Source organism: Orbicella faveolata, unplaced genomic scaffold (genome assembly GCF_042242905.1).
Source record: "Orbicella faveolata isolate gen_17 unplaced genomic scaffold, um_ofav_v1 contig_12, whole genome shotgun sequence".
In the NCBI taxonomy this organism is placed as follows: Eukaryota; Metazoa; Cnidaria; class Anthozoa; order Scleractinia; family Merulinidae; genus Orbicella; species Orbicella faveolata.
In genome coordinates, this window is record NW_028301539.1 from 7,284,365 (window position 1) to 7,306,670 (window position 22,306).

Consider the following 22,306-nt stretch of genomic DNA (forward strand, 5'->3'; position numbering starts at 1 on the left):
ATTGTTTTACCTTTCCGCCAATCAGATGACGGCATTGTTACTTGCCAGATGGCTGCATTCATTACTGTTATTGCGTACAACACAAGACTTTGGCTCTATTTTTCCATTTATTAAAACCCGAAACGGCCTGTCTTTGTTTAATACAAAACAAGCACAGGTGCTTGGCATAGAAATACCCAACTCCAAATATGCTGATATCAAAGTCTTTGAAGATTCAATAGCAGCGTTTACCCACCCCTGCTCATCATCTTTTACTTATTTTCCACGAAGACCGAGCAAAAAGTTGATTAAAATGTCATGTTTCCTTCAGACAAGCAGTGTTTCGTGTTTCATTGAAAGCTTATTTTTTGTGACAGGAAATATGAGAACGCTAAAAAGCCAATTTTAGATAAATGAATGGATCGACTTCAAATGAGGATGAACCAATCACGTTTGTTGGCATTGTGCCTTTGACAACCACCCAGCCAATGCGAAGCGCTCATTGCGTTTCCGCGCTTTGAAGTTTATTTATGCGGCACCTTTCCGTTTCTGTCTCTTTCTGCTGTCAGCTTGGTCGGTGCTGGAGGTGGTTCTTTATTCTTTCTTTCCGTAACTTCTCGACAGTTGACTTTCGTGAAATGGCCGAAGAAGCCCCAGAGCTCAAAAGGGATTCAACCATGACTGTGACTGCCAAGGTGCGAGAAAGATCGAAAGCGCGCGAACACCGAAAAATCTTTAATGCGAAGGTTCCCTGCAACGCGATTGAATGATTATTCCTCTTTTTTTTGCCTCAGGAAGGAGCACAATTTCTTGAAGAGCAAGGGAAAGTACACGAAGATGCAAAAACAAGGGCGCAGCAAAGAGAACTCGAGGAAAGCGAAGAGGAAGATGCTGCGAGCAAACTAAAAAGAACTTCGACCATGGCAGCAACCGCTCAGGTAAGAGCCACAGTTCGAAAGTTGTTTAGTTTCGCTTTCTGTCGAAGATTTAAAATTCAGAAGTCAAGGCGTCTTGTACCATATGTTGTACATTTTTAGGAGGGAAGCGATCTCCTTGGAGATGAAGAACGCGGTAAAACACGATCAGAGACCGCCGCCATGAAAGAAGTGGACGAAGACGCCGAACAAGACGAAAGCGGCGAAGACGACGACGAAGAAGAAGAAGAAGAAGCGGAAAATGGTAGCTGCGAAGAGAACGGCGAAGAGACACCAGTTGTCAAACGAGATGGCACGATGGTTGCGACCGCTGCGGTGAGATCATCGACAATTTTCTTCGGGTTTATGTTTGGCTTGTTTGAAAAGTGTTTTCGCTGATCAAACGGTGCATTCCTCTCTTAGGAGGGCGAAAAGTTTTTGGAGGACGCTGGCCACACTGTGGACGGTGGAACACGTGGAGAAACCGAAGCTGTGAAAGCGGCTATTGAAGAAAGCGTGGAAGATAAACAAAACGGTGACACGGAAGACGAAAAACCTGACCTGAAGCGAAAGGGAACCATGCAAGAAACTATCGAAGTAAGGAAAACTGCAGCACGAGTTGTTTTGAAAACAAAAAATTGCTCATAGTTAGACTTCGATTTTAGAGACCACTGTTGGTCTGTAGAAAAAGTTCTTATTAAATTTCTGTGTTACTTTTGTTTGTCATTGTCACATGGAAATTTAAATTATGTTAATAATTTCCGCTTACAGATAAAATGGTTCTTTTTGCAAAATCGCCACACGCACTGTTTGCAAGTGGTACTTTTCCAGTGATTTCCACCCGAAGTTCAACATTGTGCAGCGAAAATGATATCGACAAGCCTGAAATGTACATTGCTGTCTGTCACGCCATTTTGGCATGTCATGCTTGCTTTATCGCGGTTTTTTCAATTGTTTATGTAAGGAAAGCTCATTGTTTTATGACAATGTGGATCTACTTGTTCCCGAGACAAACAGCTATTGAATTCGCAGCTAGACGCCACGCTTTTCACTCCTAAACTAAAGCGGAACCCGATTTCACCTTGGCTTGAGCGATGACAAAACTCCGTCTTCCGGTTCAAAATTTGTTATTGAATAACACCGGGATCATTGAAATGCACTATTTTTCAACAGGGCAAAGTCTAAATGTGTTCTTCAGAAAGTACACATTTCTACAGCTTTAGTTAATATGTGTCTTATGTGATTCAACATTTAAGATTTGCATGTTCCTTATAATTTTTGCGGCACTAAATGACATAAACTCCTGACAATCTATTTGAAATTTTTCACTAGTGACTAACAATTAAAAATCAACCCTTGAACAGTTATATCATCTATTATGTATTGAATAAATGAATGGGAAGATTTTTATACTTGCATAGAATAATTTCTGTGGGCTGGTTTATTTGGCCACCAGTTCACATCAAAATCAAATTATAGTTTTGAATTGTTTACTCAGAAACAATATTATCCTATTGATGCTCAAAATTTCAGTTTTTTAGTGTACCGATAGATTGAAAATCTAATTTTGTTGTAATTCCGAATCATGAAGTTTTCAAATCAATACAGTTTTTAAATGTACAATATTATAGGCTTGTCACAGGTCAGGAAATGGTCAGAGAAAAAAAAAATTCTTCAAGGTCAGGGAAAAGCCAGCGAATTTTATTCTGAGTCAGGGATAATTGACATTATATATGAAGAAAAGTCAGGGAAAATTGAAATAATTTAACACGACTGATTTAACACCGTTGAAGGCTTGAAGAAACATTTGGGATCACTGTGATCAGAATGATATTTTTACATTATGAAGAAGGAAAATTTATGGAAAACTTGTGAGTCTTATTGAACAAGTGGAAAGGAAGGTTGTAAGTTCACGCCAGAAGCCGCTACTAGATATGACATTTTATATTTATTTGGTCACTGAAATTGTATTTTTAACAGGGAAAAACATTTTAAAAGAGAAATAAACACTTTAATATGACATTTTGGTGTCATCTTGTCACCACTGTCAAATGTGGATTAAATCATTCAGTTCATGATGAGATACATGTATATAAAAAAAATCAGAGGAAAGTCAGGGAATTTTGATAAGTAATGCCAGTGGCAACTATGTAATATTACTTGAAGGATGGCATTTGTTTTAAAATATTCCACTATTGACAGACTTTCCAAACACCTTTTCAGTCATGGTCTCGCACACTGCAATGTCAGTGAAAGACCCAGCCACATCGAAAGCAGTGTGGTTACAAATAATGCTTTTGTTAATGCTACTTAACAATAATAAAATTAATATTGAAGAATTAGAATTTGAAGTCAGAAGGTTTTTTAGAAAGCTTTGTTGTCAATAATTTTGTCCTCACTTATTTCAATTTGTTTTTCAGGAGGGTGAAGAATTTTTGAAAAAGCAGAAAACCACCAACGGAGACCATCAAGAAGAAGAAGTGACGGCTTGACCTTCTCTATTGTATTGTGATACTTTTATGACTACAGGACAAAATCGAACACATTGTACAATATAAATATATATACATAAATCACATTTTCTTCGGACAGCAAGTTTATACCACATTTCTCTTTGTGGTAAACGTCATGTAGCATTTTATTGCTTTTTAACATGGACACTTCTTGTGATGTTTTGTATATGTGTTAAACAGGCCATTGTTTTCTCTTATACCTTTTTGCTCTCTCTAGTCTGATTAACAGTGGTTTCATTAAGAGATGGGTAGTGGGAAAATTGAGGGGCAGTTAGGATGATTTTAACTGCCTGGTTTGACCATCTAGCAGACAGTTTTTGTTATAAAGAAGTTGAGTTCAAATAGTTTTACTGCCTGTGAAACCAATTTCCCTCCTGCTGAAAACATCAATGAAATCCCTAGATCAAGGCCATGCATTCTTTTATCTCTTTTTATCTTAACATGTCAATAAGAGTTGAGTTGCTTATCTTGAATAATAGTAGTCAAACATATTCTATTCTTGCTCTTTTTGGAGATCTTGGAAGCTTTTGTAAACATGTTCAAACAGCCACAGATGGCGTCAACAAGACAGCAGAAAACAGGAGCATTAAAATGTCCTTTTACACAATATGTTGTGTTCGTACTGTATATAACTGTGCCTGCTATGATATTGTAATGGTACACAAGTGTTAGGGAATACTCTTTATACATTAAACAAATCTTATGTTCCCCTTTTGTTATTTGCATAAACTCTTTGTTGACCTTTGATCACTTTTTTCCTCACTCACAATAATTCCTACAATGTGTTTAAAACTGATAGACTTTGCAAATTCCTGACATCTTTCATGATGTTGAGAAGAAGTGACACCACATTTTTACCGCTCAACAGCTTCATTTTAGAGCTCATGCCAGGGTTAGAGTGTATATGTCTAGAGTTTCAAAGTTTAAAATAAACTTTAATAAGCTGTTAACTGTTAAAGCCACTTGAGAAGAATAACACACTGTGCTTTCAGGAGGCTCTGTTAACATGGTGTCTGTGCATAATGCATTAATTTAATGGTAGTACATAAAAACACTGCATCGTAGCTTTCATTTAATTAAGTCATCAAGCACATGGGTTACTTTTAAAGACAAAGCTAGAAGGGCTTCTGCCGCATAATATTACCAGTAGTGCATAAGCATATTGTTGATCAATAGCTTTGATGTAGGGAAGGTACTGTTTGTTAAAAAAAACAAAAACAACTGCAAGAAAACAAATTATAGGGAGAGTTGATCCAATTTTTGTGCTGCAGCCGGACCAATGTCACTAACTGAATGCCTGGAAGAGGGTAAGATAGACGAACCAACCAAGGATTTACTAGATGTAAACACAGGTGCAGAATGAGAAACAATTACGAGTCAACGAAACGAAAGAGCTCAAAAGACTAACAAAAATACAAACAAACAAAAGGTACCCTACCCCACCCCCGGTTGTTTTGAGTTAACCTTACTAGTTCCAGTTTCAAACTGTTGATGCTCGATCAAAAATCTGAGTGACTTGTATTGCATTTGAAGGGTTCTGTAAGAATACGAACGGAAGTTTTGATGTGAATTATCGTTGTATTGGAATGAAGGTACAGTATGAACCTCCTTGTTGTGTTTTTAATGGAGTAATGGAGCTAGCAACTGTTGTTTGCTCGTACGGTGTCTGGGTCTACGTAGAGGAGTGTATGTGCTGCCACAAAATGGCGGGCTTTTGGAAGTCCTTCGTCGATTTGGTTTTGTTTGTGGGATCTTAAGTCAGAATGAGCTTGTTTACCCTGAAATGTTTAAGTATGAAGAAAACTCAGGAATAACACAGTGATTTTATTGTTGCTGAAGGTCTCTCGTCCTTGTGTGAGGAGTGTCAATAAATGATTATGTCAGGAACGAGCGTTCGATTAAACTGAGTATCGACCAACGTTCTCGAGTTTCACGGCATATTTTGCTTCCAGCTTGCGTGAGACCTTTGCGATGTATTTGAATGCTCTGGCATCTTTTCTTTGGTGAATTTAGATTCCTAATGCGGGGAAGGGTTTGCTTTAAAATCACCACAAGGAGATGAAAATCAAGATGTTGAAAAATTGATCAGTTTAAAACAACAGGAAATCGGGCCGTGGGAGAACAAAAGCTGTCGTCAAAATTTTTAGATAAATGAGACTAATGTAAAAGAGGTGAAAAACTAGTCCACTTTATCAGTTTGACTCCAGGAACAGTGACCAGTTTGTAAATCTTAGGTCAATAGATCGTTTTCACGTGACGTCATCAAATATCAAAATCCAAAACTAAAGAGCCACGAAAATTTTTATCCTCACAAGGCATAAGGGGATCTAAACTTAAATCTGTTTACAACTTTTCAGCTCAATAGTGTGCTTGGTTAAAAAACCAGTGCCGTTTGAAGTTCAGAGTTATGTCGGTGCGTGACATACCATTCCGATCGCGTTTGTGGAGAAATGTACACTTATCTAGTGAATTTTAGTCTTTTTAGGAGTTAAAGTGTTAGGAAAAGTGCTTGTGTAAATGTTTGTTGGTTCAGTTCAGATAATCAGTCACCTAGATAGCCAAAGTAAGTTCCAGATGTTTGCACTATTTTCTGGTCGCCATGTTGGTGGAGCACAGAGCTCCACCAACATGGCGGCTCCATACTGGGCTCTGTACATTTGCGCAAAACATTTCGACGAATATCTGAAGTTTGGGAAAGCGCAGAGACCCAAAAATTGGAGAAGTGTCTCCTTTACCTGTCTCCTATAATATTAAAATTTCTCGACTTTATCCACTGAATAGTGTTCGATTTATTTTTTCGTTGCGTGACAGTGAAAACCATCTATTGAAAATCATGTCAATAAGCAGCCTTCCCTAGGGGGGGTAACCCGAAAACACTGACCCCCGGTCCGCGGACCCCCACTACGGACCAGGTCTGCGGACTACCTATGGACCGGTCCACGGACTACCCCTATGGACCCCCTCTACAGACCACCTCCTAAAATAGAATGAAAATAAGAAACAAATATTTCACTTAAGGGTTGTCTAATAGATTACTTGTGTCGGCAAAATTTCCAATGTTACAGTGTGCAAATGTAACAATCTTGGGTTCAGGCTCTGGGGCAAGTTATATCATTACACATTGCCATTTCCTTTACCGTGGCCATACAGTATATGAAAGACTGGGAAGCCTCCAGGACACTTCCGGGAAGCCTCTGGGAAGCCTCAAAATTTGTGCTCTTTCCCCTCTGCCATTTTGTTCAGCCCATTCTCGCATAGATTCGTCAAGTTGTTCCAGGCTTCATAATTTGCTTAGTGGAATTACAGATACAAATAAGCTTAAACTGCCTATTTAAACCTAAAAACACACCTCCCATAGCCTGATTGAGCCACAAATGAAAGTCAAAAACCTTCCTTCTTTTTGCCATCAGCATCTCCTTATGCTGTAAAGAGCTTTTTGGCATTTTTTTTAGGGGGGGGGAGCATGTTAATTTCATTTGCACAGTGTAACACTCAAAATATCGCCGATATGAGTTATCTATTAGACAACCCATCAGTGAAATATTTTTTTTCTTATATTTATTCTATTTTGGGGGGTGGTCTGTAGAGGGGTCTGTAGGGGTAGTCCGTGGACCGGTCCATGGGTAGTCCATGGGTAGTCCATGGACCCGGTCCGTAGTGGGGGTCCACGGACCGGGGGTCAGTGTTTTCGGGTTACCCCCCAGGGGGCCACCCTCAGCTACCCTGGGTGATTTGGCCAAATGGCCAATCAAACCTCTTTAGGTATCTTTGGGTGGGAAGCACAGAAAATTGGACAAATCTCCACCTGATGGAGGCAAATACAAAGACTCTTGTGATATAGATTTTTTTTTTCATTTGATTAAAATCATAAGTCTTAATAAGGTCACCAGTTTATACACCATTTATACATGTACACGTAAATGAACTTGAGCACAAAATGGCTTTGAAGAACAGCCGAGAATTTGCAGGATTTAAGTAGATTGCAGGGTCATATAATTGAAGGGGTGAGTGCAAAACCATGCTAAGTGACGATTTGGGTGAAAAAAAAAATTTTTCGCGAAAGGGCTTGAATTTTTGCATGTGGTCTTCAATGTAATAGAAAAACGTGGTCCTGTATTTTTGTCGCTGGTTTTTGCTTCATTTATAAAGACGCCGCTGGGAAAACCGAGTGGTTTTTCTGCATACGCAATATCTCGAAAACGAAGCGAAGCTTAGCGGAAAAACTACAGGACATTGTTAAACATACCTAAACAAAAGTGCATGCGAAATTTGGAGCGTTTTCGACAAAGTTCACTTTTGATTAAAATACCTAGCGCCCTTTTCCCGCTGAGGTCTTCAAATAAACGAAGCCGGGCCTTTGTTATGATAAACAGAGCCGGCCCTTTGTTATAATAGCCAAGCCAAGCCTTTGTTATAAGTCGAAGTCTCGCCTCGGTTTATTATAACAAAGGATCGGCCCACCGCGACCGCAAGGACTTTGATTTTACTTAGAAACCAGCAAAATGTCAATTTCACGCAACTTATATAAGCTCAAAGTTGTTGATTTCAGGTCAAAAGTGGTTAAAACATTGACTCATGTTAACGCGCGACGGCAAGGATGTTGATTTCTCTTAGAAAGCAGCAAAATGTCAATTTCACGCAACGTAAAAGCTCAAAAATGTCGATTTCAGGTCAAAAAAGGTTTAAATGTTGATTTCATGTTAACCCATGATGGGAAGGTTGTTGATTTCACTTAGAAAACAGCAAAATGTTGATTTCACGCAGCGTATAAGCTCAAAAATGTTGATTTCACGTTAATGCGTGACGGCAAGGATGTTGATTTCACTTAGAAAACAGCAAAATGTTAATTTCACGCAGCGTATAAGCTCAAAAATGTTGATTTCAGGTCTAAATAGGTAAAAATGCTGATTTCACGTTAACGCGTGATGGCAAGGATGTTGATTTCACTTAGAAAACAGAAAAATGTTGATTTAACGCAGCGTATAAGCTCAAAAATGTTGATTTCAGGTCTAAATAGGTCATAATGTTGATTTCACATAACACGTGATGGCAAGGATGTTGATTTCACTTAGAAAACAGCAAAATGTTAATTTCATGCAGTGTATAAGCTCAAAAATGCTGATTTCAGGTTTAAATAGGTAAAATATGGCGGCCGGAAAATAGTGTTAACATCTGGAACTTACTTTGGTTATCTGGGACAATGACTATCTGCACTGAACAGATAAACATCAAATAAGCACTTTTCCAAATACAGCAACGTCTTAAATGGCTAAAAATCATGAGATAAATACATATTTTTCGACAAACGCGATCGTAGCTTTATGTCACGCACTGCCTAACAGTTTAACAAATTAACCCTTCTGCGCAACGTACGGGTCTCCATACATCTGCATGTCCGCTGATCCCAGAAGTTCAAAACACTACAAATCATGCCAATATGAAATAAAATCAACGCAACCTGGATCACAGATCTATGTTACAATCGATCGCTACTTGTTGGCCATTATTATCTTTAAATGAAAAAAGCCGACACAATCTAGTTACCAGTTCGAGAGCCGCGAGCAGAACGTGATCGCAATGCATGCCGGGAAGGGTCTTTACACCTCATGCACGGGGAAACATGGCGGTCGATACAAGACAAATTTTATAAGTCAAAAACCAGTTCTCGCTTTCCAAACTTTGACACTAGCAACGCTTGGCAAATGGGCCACAACTCACGAGAGGGTATTTTTCTTGGGCAAGAACTGCTCTTGGACTTTGCTGCCTGGCTCGATCTGACTTCGAACGCCGATAACACGATTACGGTATATCAGCTACCTTCGAAGTTTCAGAACACATTTTGATTCTTTAAAACGTGCTGATGACTTACGGGTTTATCGAGGCTTTATGATGCCTCTCAACCACCAGGCAGGCATACAAGGTACTTTAACACAATGCTTAAGATATTAGTTGACAGAGCTCTAATGCGGCACATCTCTTTTTAGTTCGATGGTATTTCGTTTGCCGCTCGATCAATTCACGTGTTGTGCTCACATCACAATAGCCGATGTAAACAATCTGTTCCCAGATTTCTGCTCTATATATGCTGTGAGATTTGATTTTGACTTCATACACTATAAACAGTCTGCCTGTTTGCTGTTCAACAAATAAACTCCTAAAGACATGGCTAGGAAAAGCCAAGTATTTTTGCATACGTTATAACTCGAAAACGAAGCAAAAACCAGCGACAAAAATACAGGGCCACGTTTTTCTATTACATTGAAGACCACATGCAAAAATTCAAGCCCTTTCGCGAAAATTTTTTTTTTCACCCAAATCGTCACTTAGCATGGTTTTGCACTCACCCCTTCAATTACAAAACTTTGTAATCTGGTGGCCCCAGAATTGGAAAATTGATAGTTTCTCTCTTACTCTTAAGCAAAAATTGACTGAAGAATCTTCACAATGAAACTGATCTTGACAGCAGGGTTCCCAGAAATAGTCAAAATAATATAGAATTCTCCAATGTGAAATGAAGGGAGGGGACGGATGAGGAGAGAGCTTCTCACCTCTCTCTCAACATTTTGTGATTATTATTATTTTTTTTTTTCATTTTTCTCCAAACAGTGCATGATTGATAAGAGAAGGAGAAGGAGGGAAGCAATATATTTTTGCTTCATTTCACTCGAGAGTAGAACTTTAATATAGATACATGTATGTTCCAGAATTTTACATATAACATAGTTTACGTAATTTAAATGCAACAAAAAGCAAAGAGAACTGTTTGACTGATCAAACTAAGCAATACAGTGTTATTTGTTGACAGTTCTGGTGTTGGATTACACATAGGCGCCTGTAATGGCCAGCAATTTGGATAACAGTGCTAGGAGTGAACGGGATTCAATTGTTTATGATGATGTTGCATCCCAAGCAAACTTGAGCACTGACGGCATTACTGCACCAGAAGATGCTCAAGAAAAGGTTGATACTGTTACACTTGTTAAGGAAGATGAACGTGTCAAAACACCTGGTCAAAAAGAAGTAACAAAGGAACGTAACAAGAAAGGAATCAATGGACAGAATAAATTGAAAAATGTTGATGGGGATAGAGGAGCAGAGAGGAAAGATGGCTCTAGTGAGCTAATCTCAAAAGATAGTGTTGATAAAAATGATCACGATAGTGAATCACAAAGAGATAACAGGAAAATTCGTACAGACACTGACAAGGAGCTGTGGACGCCAGTGAGAAGTGATTCCAAGGAGAGCGTGGAAAGTAAAAACAGCGATAACAAAGAAATGGGAGATATTAAGGGACAGGATTCTCGTGATAACCATCCAGCAAAACCACCACGACGGCATCCGCCGAAAAGACGTCTGCCACAACCTCCACAATCTACAAATTCTACATCAAAGCCTGGTCCTTCTGAGAAAAGTGAATTGGAATCGTCGACCAGTGATGATAGGCTTTCTGTGGACCAGAAACCTACAGAAATTGTTTGCAAACCTGTTTTAACATCAAGTCCGAATCAAGATGAGATCCCTAACTTGTCAGTAGAGACAGTTGATAAAATAGATACAAGCCGCAGGGTTCTATCATTTCTTGACGAATCAAACAAAGGTGGTACGAGAAAAGTGGAGTCCTTTTATGACTTTCTGTACTCTCAAGATGATGCTAATTCTGCTGTGGAAGTCACCTCTCAGATAATTTTAGAAGAAGGTGACAGAATTGGTAGTGTGCTGTCAGATTCAGATGATCATCTTTACGATTCTGTTCCTGAGGATAGTGTTGCAGATAGCTTCAGTCGGAAAAGTGGTTTTGAATCATATGATGAAGTTATTGTAAATCAAGGTATGGATTCATAATTATAAGTTAAATTCATTAACAATAGATGAGGTTGGGGGTTGGTGCCTGGAAGGATGATGGGACTGAGAGCACAGGAGCCGAGTCCCAAGGTATCCATGGCAACCGTGTGAGTGGCAACGACCCTCTGGCATGGCACACTGAATGAAAAGTCATTGGAGATAAATTGATACTTACCATAAGGGGAGGGAAGGGGAGGGGCAGAACAGCATGAAGGCTTTGCAAATGCTAACATGAGTGAATACACAATGAATCTCAGAAACCAGAACCATGCAGAGGTCAGGCTCCCTGCATTGTCTCGATTTTAACTTCGCCTAAATCACATTTAGTCACATATAAACATGAAATGAATATGCATGTACATAATTATTTGTACATATCAGGGGTTTTATTTACATGTACCATTTTCAACAGGAGGGCAACTACATGTAGCGTAGTTTTCACAGGTGGACAAAACTATTTGAACTGAACTGCTAATAAATAAGAAAAAGTTTCCTCTCAATGGTCAAACCAGGTTGGCCAAATCATCCTCGCAACCTGTCAATTTGCCTGGTGTTCGGTCCTCAGTGAAACCCCTGACATGTACATGTGCAGCTGTACATGTAGGAAACAAATACATGTGAGAAAATAAGTGTGAGTGAACTGACTCAGTGACAGCCCTGATCAGATTTATTTTGCTATGGTGAAATTGATGAAATACATTGTATATTTTGCTGCTGAAAGTGATATTTTGCTGACAAGATGTTTATTGATTTTTGTGACAGTTGTGGTTACAGTCGAAGCTCTCTTAAGAGCCAGTGCCCATAACTATGGACCAAACAACGGCACAAGTCGAAAAATCGATTTTGCTCATATTTTGCCCATAGATTGCCCCTAGCTAGTAAACAAACGGACCATAGTTAGTTTCTGCTAATGCAGCTTTTTTGGGGAGAAATTTGCGAAAAACGATTTCGCCCCGATTGAGCTCAAAATCTACTTCCTGTTATGCTAAATTTTCTGAAAATTTGATTGCTTTGCACTTCCCACAGCAGCTACTTGAGAATCTTTCAATGGTCTTTACATTCAGCTCAGGTCTTCATGACATGACTGAGCGAAAAATAAAATAAATCGAGGTTTCATTTGAGCCTGAAACGAGATCGAACAGAAACGCAAAATGTTACGATGTGTTGCAAACAAATTATAGCACTAAAATATCGCCATATTTTTCTATGGGCTATAACTTTAAACCCCATAAAAACACTTTCTACGGGTTAACTGTACACCCATCTGTTTGAAAATCAAAAAACATCTCTGGGCAAATGGTTTTAAGTCGCCCGCCTTGGCCTGTGCTTCTTGTAAATTTTTCCCTGAATCGCCATGAGAATGTAAACAATTGCGTGACGCGGGTGGTCACCTTGAATACATAATTCGTTTCCAACAAACTGCAGATGGCTATCTTAGAACATTTGGGTGAAAAAAGAAAACATAATGGACCACTTTTAACTTTAATATTTTGAAAGTCATTGCTTTGGAAATTTCATTAATTGAAAACGCCAATTAAAAGCAATTTACTTGGAGTTCGGGTGTTACTACTATGTCGTTTTAAGCTGTTGTTCTTTCTTTGATCATTTTAATTACAAGAACGAGTTCTAGGAAGAAAATCGTTCTAAGTTCATTTGTTAAGCGTAATGACAAGTTGATATTGTTGGTTTTTAGCCTTACGTGATCTGAAGGAACGCTACAGTGATTAAATTTGTATTTGTTGATTTTGACAGATCGATTTTCGGTGAAACCTTTTTGTTTGTACCAGCACATTTAGTGCCTTTTCTCCTGCTATAAAGTCGGAAAAAGTAAAGTAAACAAATCCTAAAAGTTTAAATCATAAATAAGAGGCATCAACAGTGCGAGTGTCTCGGTAAGCTGTTAATTTGAACAATTACTGTGCTGGATGGATTGCTTTCCAGGTTACACACGTACTATACATATAGTTGATTGTGCGCAAATGTTTCTGTTTCAAACAACTGAAATGCTCAATGCTTTTTTTCTTTTTTTCTTCAGTCTTAAAACTTAAGGTTAGAGTTAGGCTAACCCTAAACTGTTTTGGTGGCCAACCTATTTCATTGAAATTTGCTCTTCCATGGCTGACTTCCGTGAACAAATCAAGATGGATGTTCGCTGTTTATTTAAGACTACAATCCTGGTCAAAAGTGTTGGGACAGTTACGGCAGATGACTTCACAGGCAGCCTCTTTTAAGACCAAAACCGCGCAAGCCCGCCTACCCCCTGTCAATGTTGATAAAAATCTCGAAGAAAAAACAATCTTTGACAATAGCTCCAGAATAGCCACGTTTCATGAATTGTTCACCTCCTAGAACAGTATTCTCGAACTAAAGAGACGATAAGATAGATATTCAGGTCTTATTCCAATAATAACGATTTTTCAGCAATCGTGTTCAGTTCCAACACAACTGTCTAAACACTTTCTATTGTCCCTTTTTCCTTTTTTCCCACATCCGATCTAGTCTTCAGAATAGCTTCATTTTCTTGCAACATTGCTAGGGGGGAGGGGGGTCAATTGTACTTGCTTCTATTCATCTTTTGTTCTAATACGTTAAGGACGTAGTTGAAATCGTGGGTTTTAGTGTGCAAAAAGGGGAGGTGTCCCAACCACTTATGGCCAGGATTGTAGGTTTACATTAGAGGAAATTGTTCTGGATTTGTGATGAATCCGGAACGTTTTAGTGCCGGATTGATCTTGCCATTTACACAAAAGTGGACGAATCTGAAATAAAAACTCCCCAGTTTGGTTGTGTCTCCAGAGATTTGAATCCGGAATTTAAAGTGGGAACTTTAAATCCAAAAACTTTTGAATCCGGAGAGTCGTGTAAACGATTTTCTCTCGAATCCGGATATTTTTCCGCCTGTGATCTTTTGAGTTTGCAGTGGAACGAAAATGGCAGATTACATGATCCAGTCGTAGTCGAGTCGTAGGCACATTGATGGCCATTTGATGGCGGTCGCTGGGTGATTACCTTGTGCTGTTTCAGGTGTAGGTAATCACTTTTATAATGGGTAATGCCATATTCCTCAGAAACCCAATTTATACTTTACTGCGCAGATGACGACGATGGCACGATCGAAAACCTCGACGGTTCTAGATATCAAGTAAAGACCAGAATAAATACCTGGAGGGACCTGAAATGATGGCCAACAGTACCGTGGTCAGCAAGTTGAAAGAAAACTTCAGACTGTCTCAACCTACCCCTAGCCTTATTTTCGGAGCCATGTTGTTTCTCATTGTCGAGGCAACAAACTGCTTGTTAACCATTCCATCATGAATGTTCCCGGAGTTATCGTCGTGTGTAAACGGTTAAGAATCCGAATATCCTTTCACTGTAAACCCCTACTAATCCGAATACTCTAAAATTGATGAATCCGGGAACGTTTACGAGTCCAAAAAAAGTCCTTTAGTGTAAACCTAGTCCTACATCGACCACTGTAATGTTTATTTGTCTACCAGTGTTATGATCTGCAAATTTCAGTTAATTGATCGAGCAACCAAAGTAGAAAAGATGGATTTTTTTCCCAGTATGATTGAAACTTAAACGCAATTTCTTCCTCGGCTAATTCAATTCAAGAAATTCCAGGTTTTCTAGCTATATATTGTGTAGGTACAAATTTTCTACACAGCTAGTAGAGTTGAGATGTCGTCATGCAGTTAGTAGTTTATAGAATTTATGGTATTTCCACTTGACTTTATTTGTCAGTCAATGATTCAATTGCCATAAACCATAGAGGATTGGTTAAGTGTATCTCTAAAACTGCCAATGTATTGTAAGTTATCAGGGAAATCAATAAAATAAACCAGTGTTAAAATCATTTCCCGGAGTACTGTAGTAACATTCTTTATCGGGGATGTCGTGGGTGTTGCAATGCAAATGAAAAAATATATATATTTATACTAACTTAAAAAAAAAAAGGAAAACATTTTCCATTATTTTATCCACACAACGTTTCAAAAATTGCTTTCATCGGATTGCTGGAAATGAATATTTACTCGAGAGTGGCTATCCGTGTCACGCAATTGTTTACATTCCAACGGCAGATTTTGGGCAAAATCTATGAGAAACACAGGCCAAGGCGGGGGACTTGAAACCATTTGCCCAGAGATATTCTTTGAAATCCTAACAGGTGGGTGTATATTTAACCTGTAGAAAGTGTTTTTATGGTATTTAAAGTTATAGCCCGTAGAAAAATATGGCGATGTTTTTATGTAATAATTTTCTTGCAACACATTGTAAAATTTTGCGTGTCAGTTTCATCTCTTTTTGGGCTCAAAACTAACTTTGATTTATTTTATTTTTCGCTCAGTCATACCATGAAGACCTGAACTGAATATAAAATCCATTGAAAGATTCTCAAGTAGCTGTTCTGTGGAGCGTGAAGCGATCAAATATTCAGAAAATTCAGCAAAACCGGAAGTAGATTTTGAGCCCAATTGTGTCGAAATCGTTTTTGGCGTATTTCTACCAAAGAAAGCTGTATTAGCAGAAACTAACTAAGGGCCGTTTCTATTCTTACTAGGACCTATCTACGGACAAAATACAAGAGAAATCAATTTTTCCACTTGTGCCATTGATAGGCGATTTAGGTCCATTTTTATAGGCATTCACTCTTAACAGACACTCTCGTAAGCGGACAGCTCTACTTATGGCCACCTTGTTTGAAACCCCGTTTTAACTCCCATACAAACTCTGTATTTTTAAATTCTCGTAAGCGGACATTCCCATAAGCGGCTATGGACACTTCAGAGATTATGACTTAGACTTTTTCTTTGTTTTTAAGCTCCTGTTAACAGCCTCTGTATCTTGTTTTTATCAATCAACTTCACATCACCGTTCATCACAATGATTTTACAGTAATTACAGTACCATATTTCAGTGTTTGTTTTGTTGTCATCCACTTCTGGTTACATTTTGAAACACCACTTACATGCATAAGCTCTTGTAAGCGGCCATTTATCCCCTACACCTCTAGTGGCTGCTTATGAGAACCATTCTCGTAAGCAGCCAACTCCAGTTACAGACACTTTTTTCGCGTCCCGAGGGTGTCTGCTTACAAGAGCTTCGACTGTACCACATACTTATCAACTGCCATTTGACCACAGTAATTTTGACGACGATTTTAATTCCTTCAGTTTGGCATCAGTAATCTGCAGTACCTTTCTGTTACAGTTGACTCCTGATAACAGTTACGAGAACCACTGCTACAATACAGTGTACATGTACATGTAACTCAAACTTTGCACAAATGCGAACCAAAGTGAAGCTCCCCTGGATTTCCGTCATACATTATTTTACTGTCAACTTTACCTTCAGTAACTCATACCCGTGAATACCCGTGATAACTCGACCCTTCCGCTAACTCAAAGCAATTTTTGTTTCCCCTCAGGTCATTTTCTAAAACTCAGATCGTGTGTGCCAATTTAATACAATGTACGTGACAACTCAAAACAATCGGTACTGTAGTCCAAAACATTGAAACTACATGTATTTCGCAAAAAAGTAAATCACATGAATTCTGTAGCAGTTATGCCCCACGTTCTCTCTGAAACTTGCAAAGTTAGTAGTAGCTTGACTTCTCCTGCTGCTTTTCTTTGCTTTCTAATTGTTTCTCATTTCATTTACACATTCTGATTTATGCAGTAATTTAGTCTAAACGTATTGTTCATTTTCACTTAACCTCTCTACAATTGAATTTCATTAAAATGTGCTTTGTATGAATAGAAATCTGTACCGTAAACACCTTTTTTTCCTTATCTCTTGTCACATGACATTCTCAACTCCCGATGACAAACTTCCAATAACTCTAATGTTTTTCAATTTCTCTTGAAGGTTTGAGTTATCAGCAGTTGACTGTTCTTAGTTTGCAGTAGTTAATCTTCAGAATAGCCAAAAAAAAAAAGAGAAAAAATTCGCGAAATGAAAGGCATGCATTTAAATCCCAGAGTAACTCAGTATTAGTATTTTTCTTGGATTGTAGAGGCATATGTTATGCCGTCACATGAGGAGAGCGATGAGTTTTCTGACAGTGACCCATGGGGGTCAGACTTTGAGACAGAAGGTGACATCACTGATGCAGGGAGTATCCGCACACAGGAAGATCTCAATGACGAGGAAGAAGAAGATCCGTATGATTCAGTGGAGATAAGCCCCATGAGGGAACGAAGAAGACCGGTAAGCATAACCATCATGATGGCTTGTTATTTTTGCAATACTGTCTAATAAACACTTTCATCTTTGAGAAATAAATCATAAAACTTTTCCATTGTTGGGAAGCAAATGCAGTGAACATTACTAAGTTTAAAGTGGTCTGGTAGGAACTGGTACTAGTGACTAGAAAAGTGGTCAGATCTCGTGTACTAAAGGCATTGTGAGTTGAGTGTTGATTGATACCTTTGATTGACACTCCATCAACATCTTGATCGGCATCTCGCTTAACACTTGATTGGCATCTTGATCAATATTCGACGGGTCAACACTTGGTTGACACTCGATGGACATCTCGATCGACACACGATTGACAATATTATTGGTCGATAGCTGGCAGAGTGTCAACCAACTCGTACATGCACATGTATTATTGGTCAACACTCTATGGCATGTCTGTAAAAATAAGTCAACTCTCAACTGACTTGTGACATAGTATCTATGGAGATATCTATCAAGTGACAGTGAAGAATGATCATCGCAGTTAATTTTCCAATTTAAGCAATTGGAAAGAAGAAGCCTGAAAAAAATCAGGGCTTCAACGGGATTCGAACCCGTGACCTCCGTGATACCAGTGCGATGCTCTACCAACTGAGCTATGAAGCCACACATTGGGAGCGAGGTCAATTAATTGAGTTTATATCTTCCCGTGAGGAGTGAAATGATGTGAAGTTTATATGAAATAATTCATATATGAACTGCGGTTGTAGATGACAGTGAAGAATGATCATCGCAGTTAATTTTCCAATTTAAGCAATTGGAAAGAAGAAGCCTGAAAAAAAAAAAATCAGGGCTTCAACGGGATTCGAACCCGTGACCTCCGCGATACCGGTGCAATGCTCTACCAACTGAGCTATGAAGCCACACATTGGGAGCGAGGTCAATTAATTGAGTTTATATCTTCCCTTGAGGAGTGAAATGATGTGAAGTTTATATGAAATAATTCATATATGAACTGCGGTTGTAGATGACAGTGAAGAATGATCATCGCAGTTAATTTTCCAATTTAAGCAATTGGAAAGAAGAAGCCTGAAAAAAAAAAATCAGGGCTTCAGCGGGATTCGAACCCGTGACCTCCGCGATACCGGTGCGATGCTCTACCAACTGAGCTATGAAGCCACACATTGGGAGCGAGGTCAATTAATTGAGTTTATATCTTCCCTTGAGGAGTGAAATGATGTGAAGTTTATATGAAATAATTCATATATGAACTGCGGTTGTAGATGACAGTGAAGAATGATCATCGCAGTTAATTTTCCAATTTAAGCAATTGGAAAGAAGAATTGCTTAAATTGGAAAATTAACTGTGATGACCATTCTTCACTGTCATCTACAACCGCAGTTCATATATGAATTATTTCATATAAACTTCACATCATTTCACTCCTCAAGGGAAGATATAAACTCAATTAATTGACCTCGCTCCCAATGTGTGGCTTCATAGCTCAGTTGGTAGAGCATCACACCAGTATCGCGGAGGTCACGGGTTCGAATCCCGTTGAAGCCCTGATTTTTTTCAGGCTTCTTCTTTCCAATTGTTTGAATTGGAAAATTAACTGCGATGATCATTCTTCACTGTCATCTACAACCGCAGTTCATATATGAATTATTTCATATAAACTTCACATCATTTCACTCCTCACGGAAAGATATAAACTCAATTAATTGACCTCGCTCCCAATGTGTGGCTTCATAGCTCAGTTGGTAGAGCATCGCACCGGTATCGCGGAGGTCACGGGTTCGAATCCCGTTGAAGCCCTGATTTTTTTTTTTTCAGGCTTCTTCTTTCCAATTGCTTAAATTGGAAAATTAACTGCGATGATCATTCTTCACTGTCATCTACAACCGCAGTTCATATATGAATTATTTCATATAAACTGCACATCATTTCACTCCTCATGGGAAGATATAAACTCAATTAATTGATCTCGCTCCCAATGTGTGGCTTCATAGCTCAGTTGGCAGAGCATCGCACCGGTATCGCGGAGGTCATGGGTTCGAATCCCGTTGAAGCCCTGATTTTTTTTTTTTCAGGCTTCTTCTTTCCAATTGCTTAAATTGGAAAATTAACTGCGATGATCATTCTTCACTGTCATCTACAACCACAGTTCATATATGAATTATTTCATATAAACTGCACATCATTTCACTCCTCACGGGAAGATATAAACTCAATTAATTGACCTCGCTCCCAATGTGTGGCTTCATAGCTCAGTTGGTAGAGCATCGCACCGGTATCGCGAAGGTCACAGGTTCGAATCCCGTTGAAGCCCTGATTTTTTTTTTTCAGGCTTCTTCTTTCCAATTGCTTAAATTGGAAAATTAACTGCGATGATCATTCTTCACTGTCATCTACAACCGCAGTTCATATATGAATTATTTCATATAAACTTCACATCATATCTATCAAGTGTTGATCAAGATGTTGAGCAAGTGTCGATTGAGGTTATCGAATGACACTCAACCTTGGATGCCTTCATCATGCATGATCCAAGGTTTATCGCTCTCAAAGAAATTAAACTTTTCACTGACCAGTACATTCACACTGCAATGTTAAGTTGAGATACATGTATTGTGGTAGAAGACCAGTTCTTTGGCATCGTGGGAATGTCAAACAAAAGTACTCTCAAGATTTCATTTTTGATGTTTACACCAAGATGTTTATGGCAGAAATAAATAGTGTCCTGTCTTTAATAAATGCTTTGAACAAATATACATGTAGTGCCTTTTAGCCCAAATAAAAATACACCCTAGCTGTTAAGTCAAATCATCTTGGTGCTGCAAATTTTGAACCATACATCCAGGCCCAGGCAGTCCAAGTTTTACTGAAGTCAGCCCCCTGTGAAAATTTTGTTAACACCGGCAGCCATGTCTAGGCACCAAGCAAGAATACCACTGCCGACAGTGTATTCCCTTAAAAGTGTTGTAGATGTCTTTGGATTAGCATCTTTATTTTTGTTTTTTTACCTCAGTTTAGGTTTGTGTCAGAAGTTACTAGTTTCTCACCGTTTTCCAGTGGAAAGAAGCCGTCACTTGGTATTCCAGGACTGAAGGGCCAGATAAAAGGCTGCTTGGGATTAAACAAAGCCCCAAGTCTCCCATACTTAGCCAGCGACCAAAAAAGTAATGAAGTGGTTATAAATAGCTCTTGATCTTTTATAAAATACAGTTTTGCACAACCTACTGAGAGGTAGATGTTGGTCATAACTAGTCAAACCAGGGCTCCTTTGGAGCGACAGCAGCAACTTGACAGATCTGTAATGTAGAGTATTGTTGGATACCAAATATTTATCATCCTTTATTTCAGATGATGAAACAGATGCAGTTTATGTTGACCCTGACATCACAGACTCTGTAAACTATCAACAACCTGTGATGCCACCTATGCCTGAAGGACTGTCTAACGAACAGGTAAATACTGTAGTGTAGTGCGTAAAATCCATTTGATTCTTCAAAGAATACACATGTCGCATTAAGGAGAATCATTAAATAAATATCAATATGACTTGTAAGCTATACATTGTAAGGTGGGGTTAAATTGCATTTAATGCATGCTTGAAGATAGTTGAAGATACATGTAGCGAGTGGACTTCTATTGGACACCTATTGTGACAGACTGTTACTAACCAGGGATTTCATTAAGGGTCGGGCACCGGGCACATTCACTAGCTGTTACTAGGACGGTTTTGCCTGCGTAGTATCACCACCTACAGGGCTCAAAAAAGTACTGTCTGGTCGTCCAGGACAAGTAGGTTTTCATTCTCACTTGCCCAATGGGCAAGGGCCTGGGCAAGTTGTCGTTCAACTAAATGAAAATAGTAAACTAAGACTTGCCCAGGCTGGGACAAGCAAACTTTGAGTGCTGCTTATCTGAAGGGCAAGTTAGAATACAAGTCTTTTTTGAGTCGTGCGTCTTCTTATACACTGTAAAAAAAGTTCAGTTCAAAAAGTTTTGCCTGTCTGTGAAAACCAGTTACCCTCCTGACGAAAACATTAATGAAACCCCTGTGTTACGAAAACCAAATTACAATCCCAAGGGTTCAGTATATATACAGTGGAATCTCGATTTCTTGAACCCTCATTTTTTTTAACCTCCCGATAACTTGAACCAAAAGTCGTTTCCCCCTCCTCAGCCGAACACTGTAATTTTACCCCCGATTTCTCAAACTCTCCGATTTTGCTTGCTTTTGAAAGGAAACTTTCCAAGGGAAACTTTTGTTTCCTTTGGAGGTTCAAAATATTGGGATTCCACGGTATCTGTTACATGTATAACGACAGTTGACTATACCTCCTTCGGGGCTTTTCCTCTTTTCTGGGTTTAGCTGGGTCATGAGCTATCTTTTAATATCCCAGGGAACATAGAATTATTAAAATCCATTGACTGATAGACTTGAAAACTAAATACACATTGCGAAAATGAAAATTCAAATCTGCTCTTATTAAATGGTTTTTTCGTAAGTTCCGGACAGATGCAAGCATGATTTACAACAGAGTGGAAATACACTGTGTATACAAAAAAAAAAAAAAAAAAAAAAAAATACAGGATTTTGTTCCTCGTCAGAAAAACCCATTCTAACCAATGATTAATTACATGTACACTTTAGATCAAAAGATACCAGATTGTGAAATTTATGCTGGAAAGTGAAGCAGATTATATGAGACTACTGGATCAACTCAGTAAGGTGAGATGAAGGGTCAGGTAAATTATGGTTACTGGGTATTTATTTTTCAGGATCACAATGTTAAAACATAATTAAAAATTATTTTTGCAGTGTTCACATTTTCAAAGGAAGTTACCTAAGGCAGGTGTTT

The 22,306-nt window shown here is 38.7% G+C and overlaps 2 protein-coding genes across 4 annotated transcripts in view; both read left to right on the plus strand.

Moving 5' to 3' along the window:
• The first annotated feature begins 508 nt into the window (after window positions 1–508).
• Window positions 509–4,013, plus strand: LOC110046769 (uncharacterized). Its single transcript, XM_020752481.2, has 5 exons — window positions 509–674; window positions 774–917; window positions 1,017–1,229; window positions 1,317–1,490; window positions 3,314–4,013. The coding sequence occupies exons 1-5, from the start codon at window positions 510–512 to the stop codon at window positions 3,383–3,385; spliced, it is 768 nt and encodes a 255-aa protein (XP_020608140.2). The 5' UTR covers window position 509; the 3' UTR covers window positions 3,386–4,013.
• Window positions 4,014–4,137: 124 nt separating this feature from the next.
• Window positions 4,138–22,306, plus strand: part of LOC110046738 (uncharacterized) — a 36,023-nt gene continuing 17,854 nt past the window's right edge. Inside the window, exons 1-6 of one of the 3 annotated variants that reach the window (XM_020752437.2) lie at window positions 4,138–4,998; window positions 10,212–11,234; window positions 17,268–17,461; window positions 20,467–20,617; window positions 20,802–20,905; window positions 22,099–22,176. In XM_020752437.2, coding sequence (XP_020608096.2) covers window positions 10,244–11,234; window positions 17,268–17,461; window positions 20,467–20,617; window positions 20,802–20,905; window positions 22,099–22,176 — 1,518 coding nt within the window. In that variant the 5' untranslated portion in view covers window positions 4,138–4,998; window positions 10,212–10,243. Of the gene's footprint in view, window positions 4,999–8,980; window positions 9,327–10,211; window positions 11,235–17,267; window positions 17,462–20,466; window positions 20,618–20,801; window positions 20,906–22,098; window positions 22,177–22,306 lie in introns of those variants that run through there. The other 2 variants (XM_089282284.1, XM_089282286.1) reach the window with 2 other exon arrangements.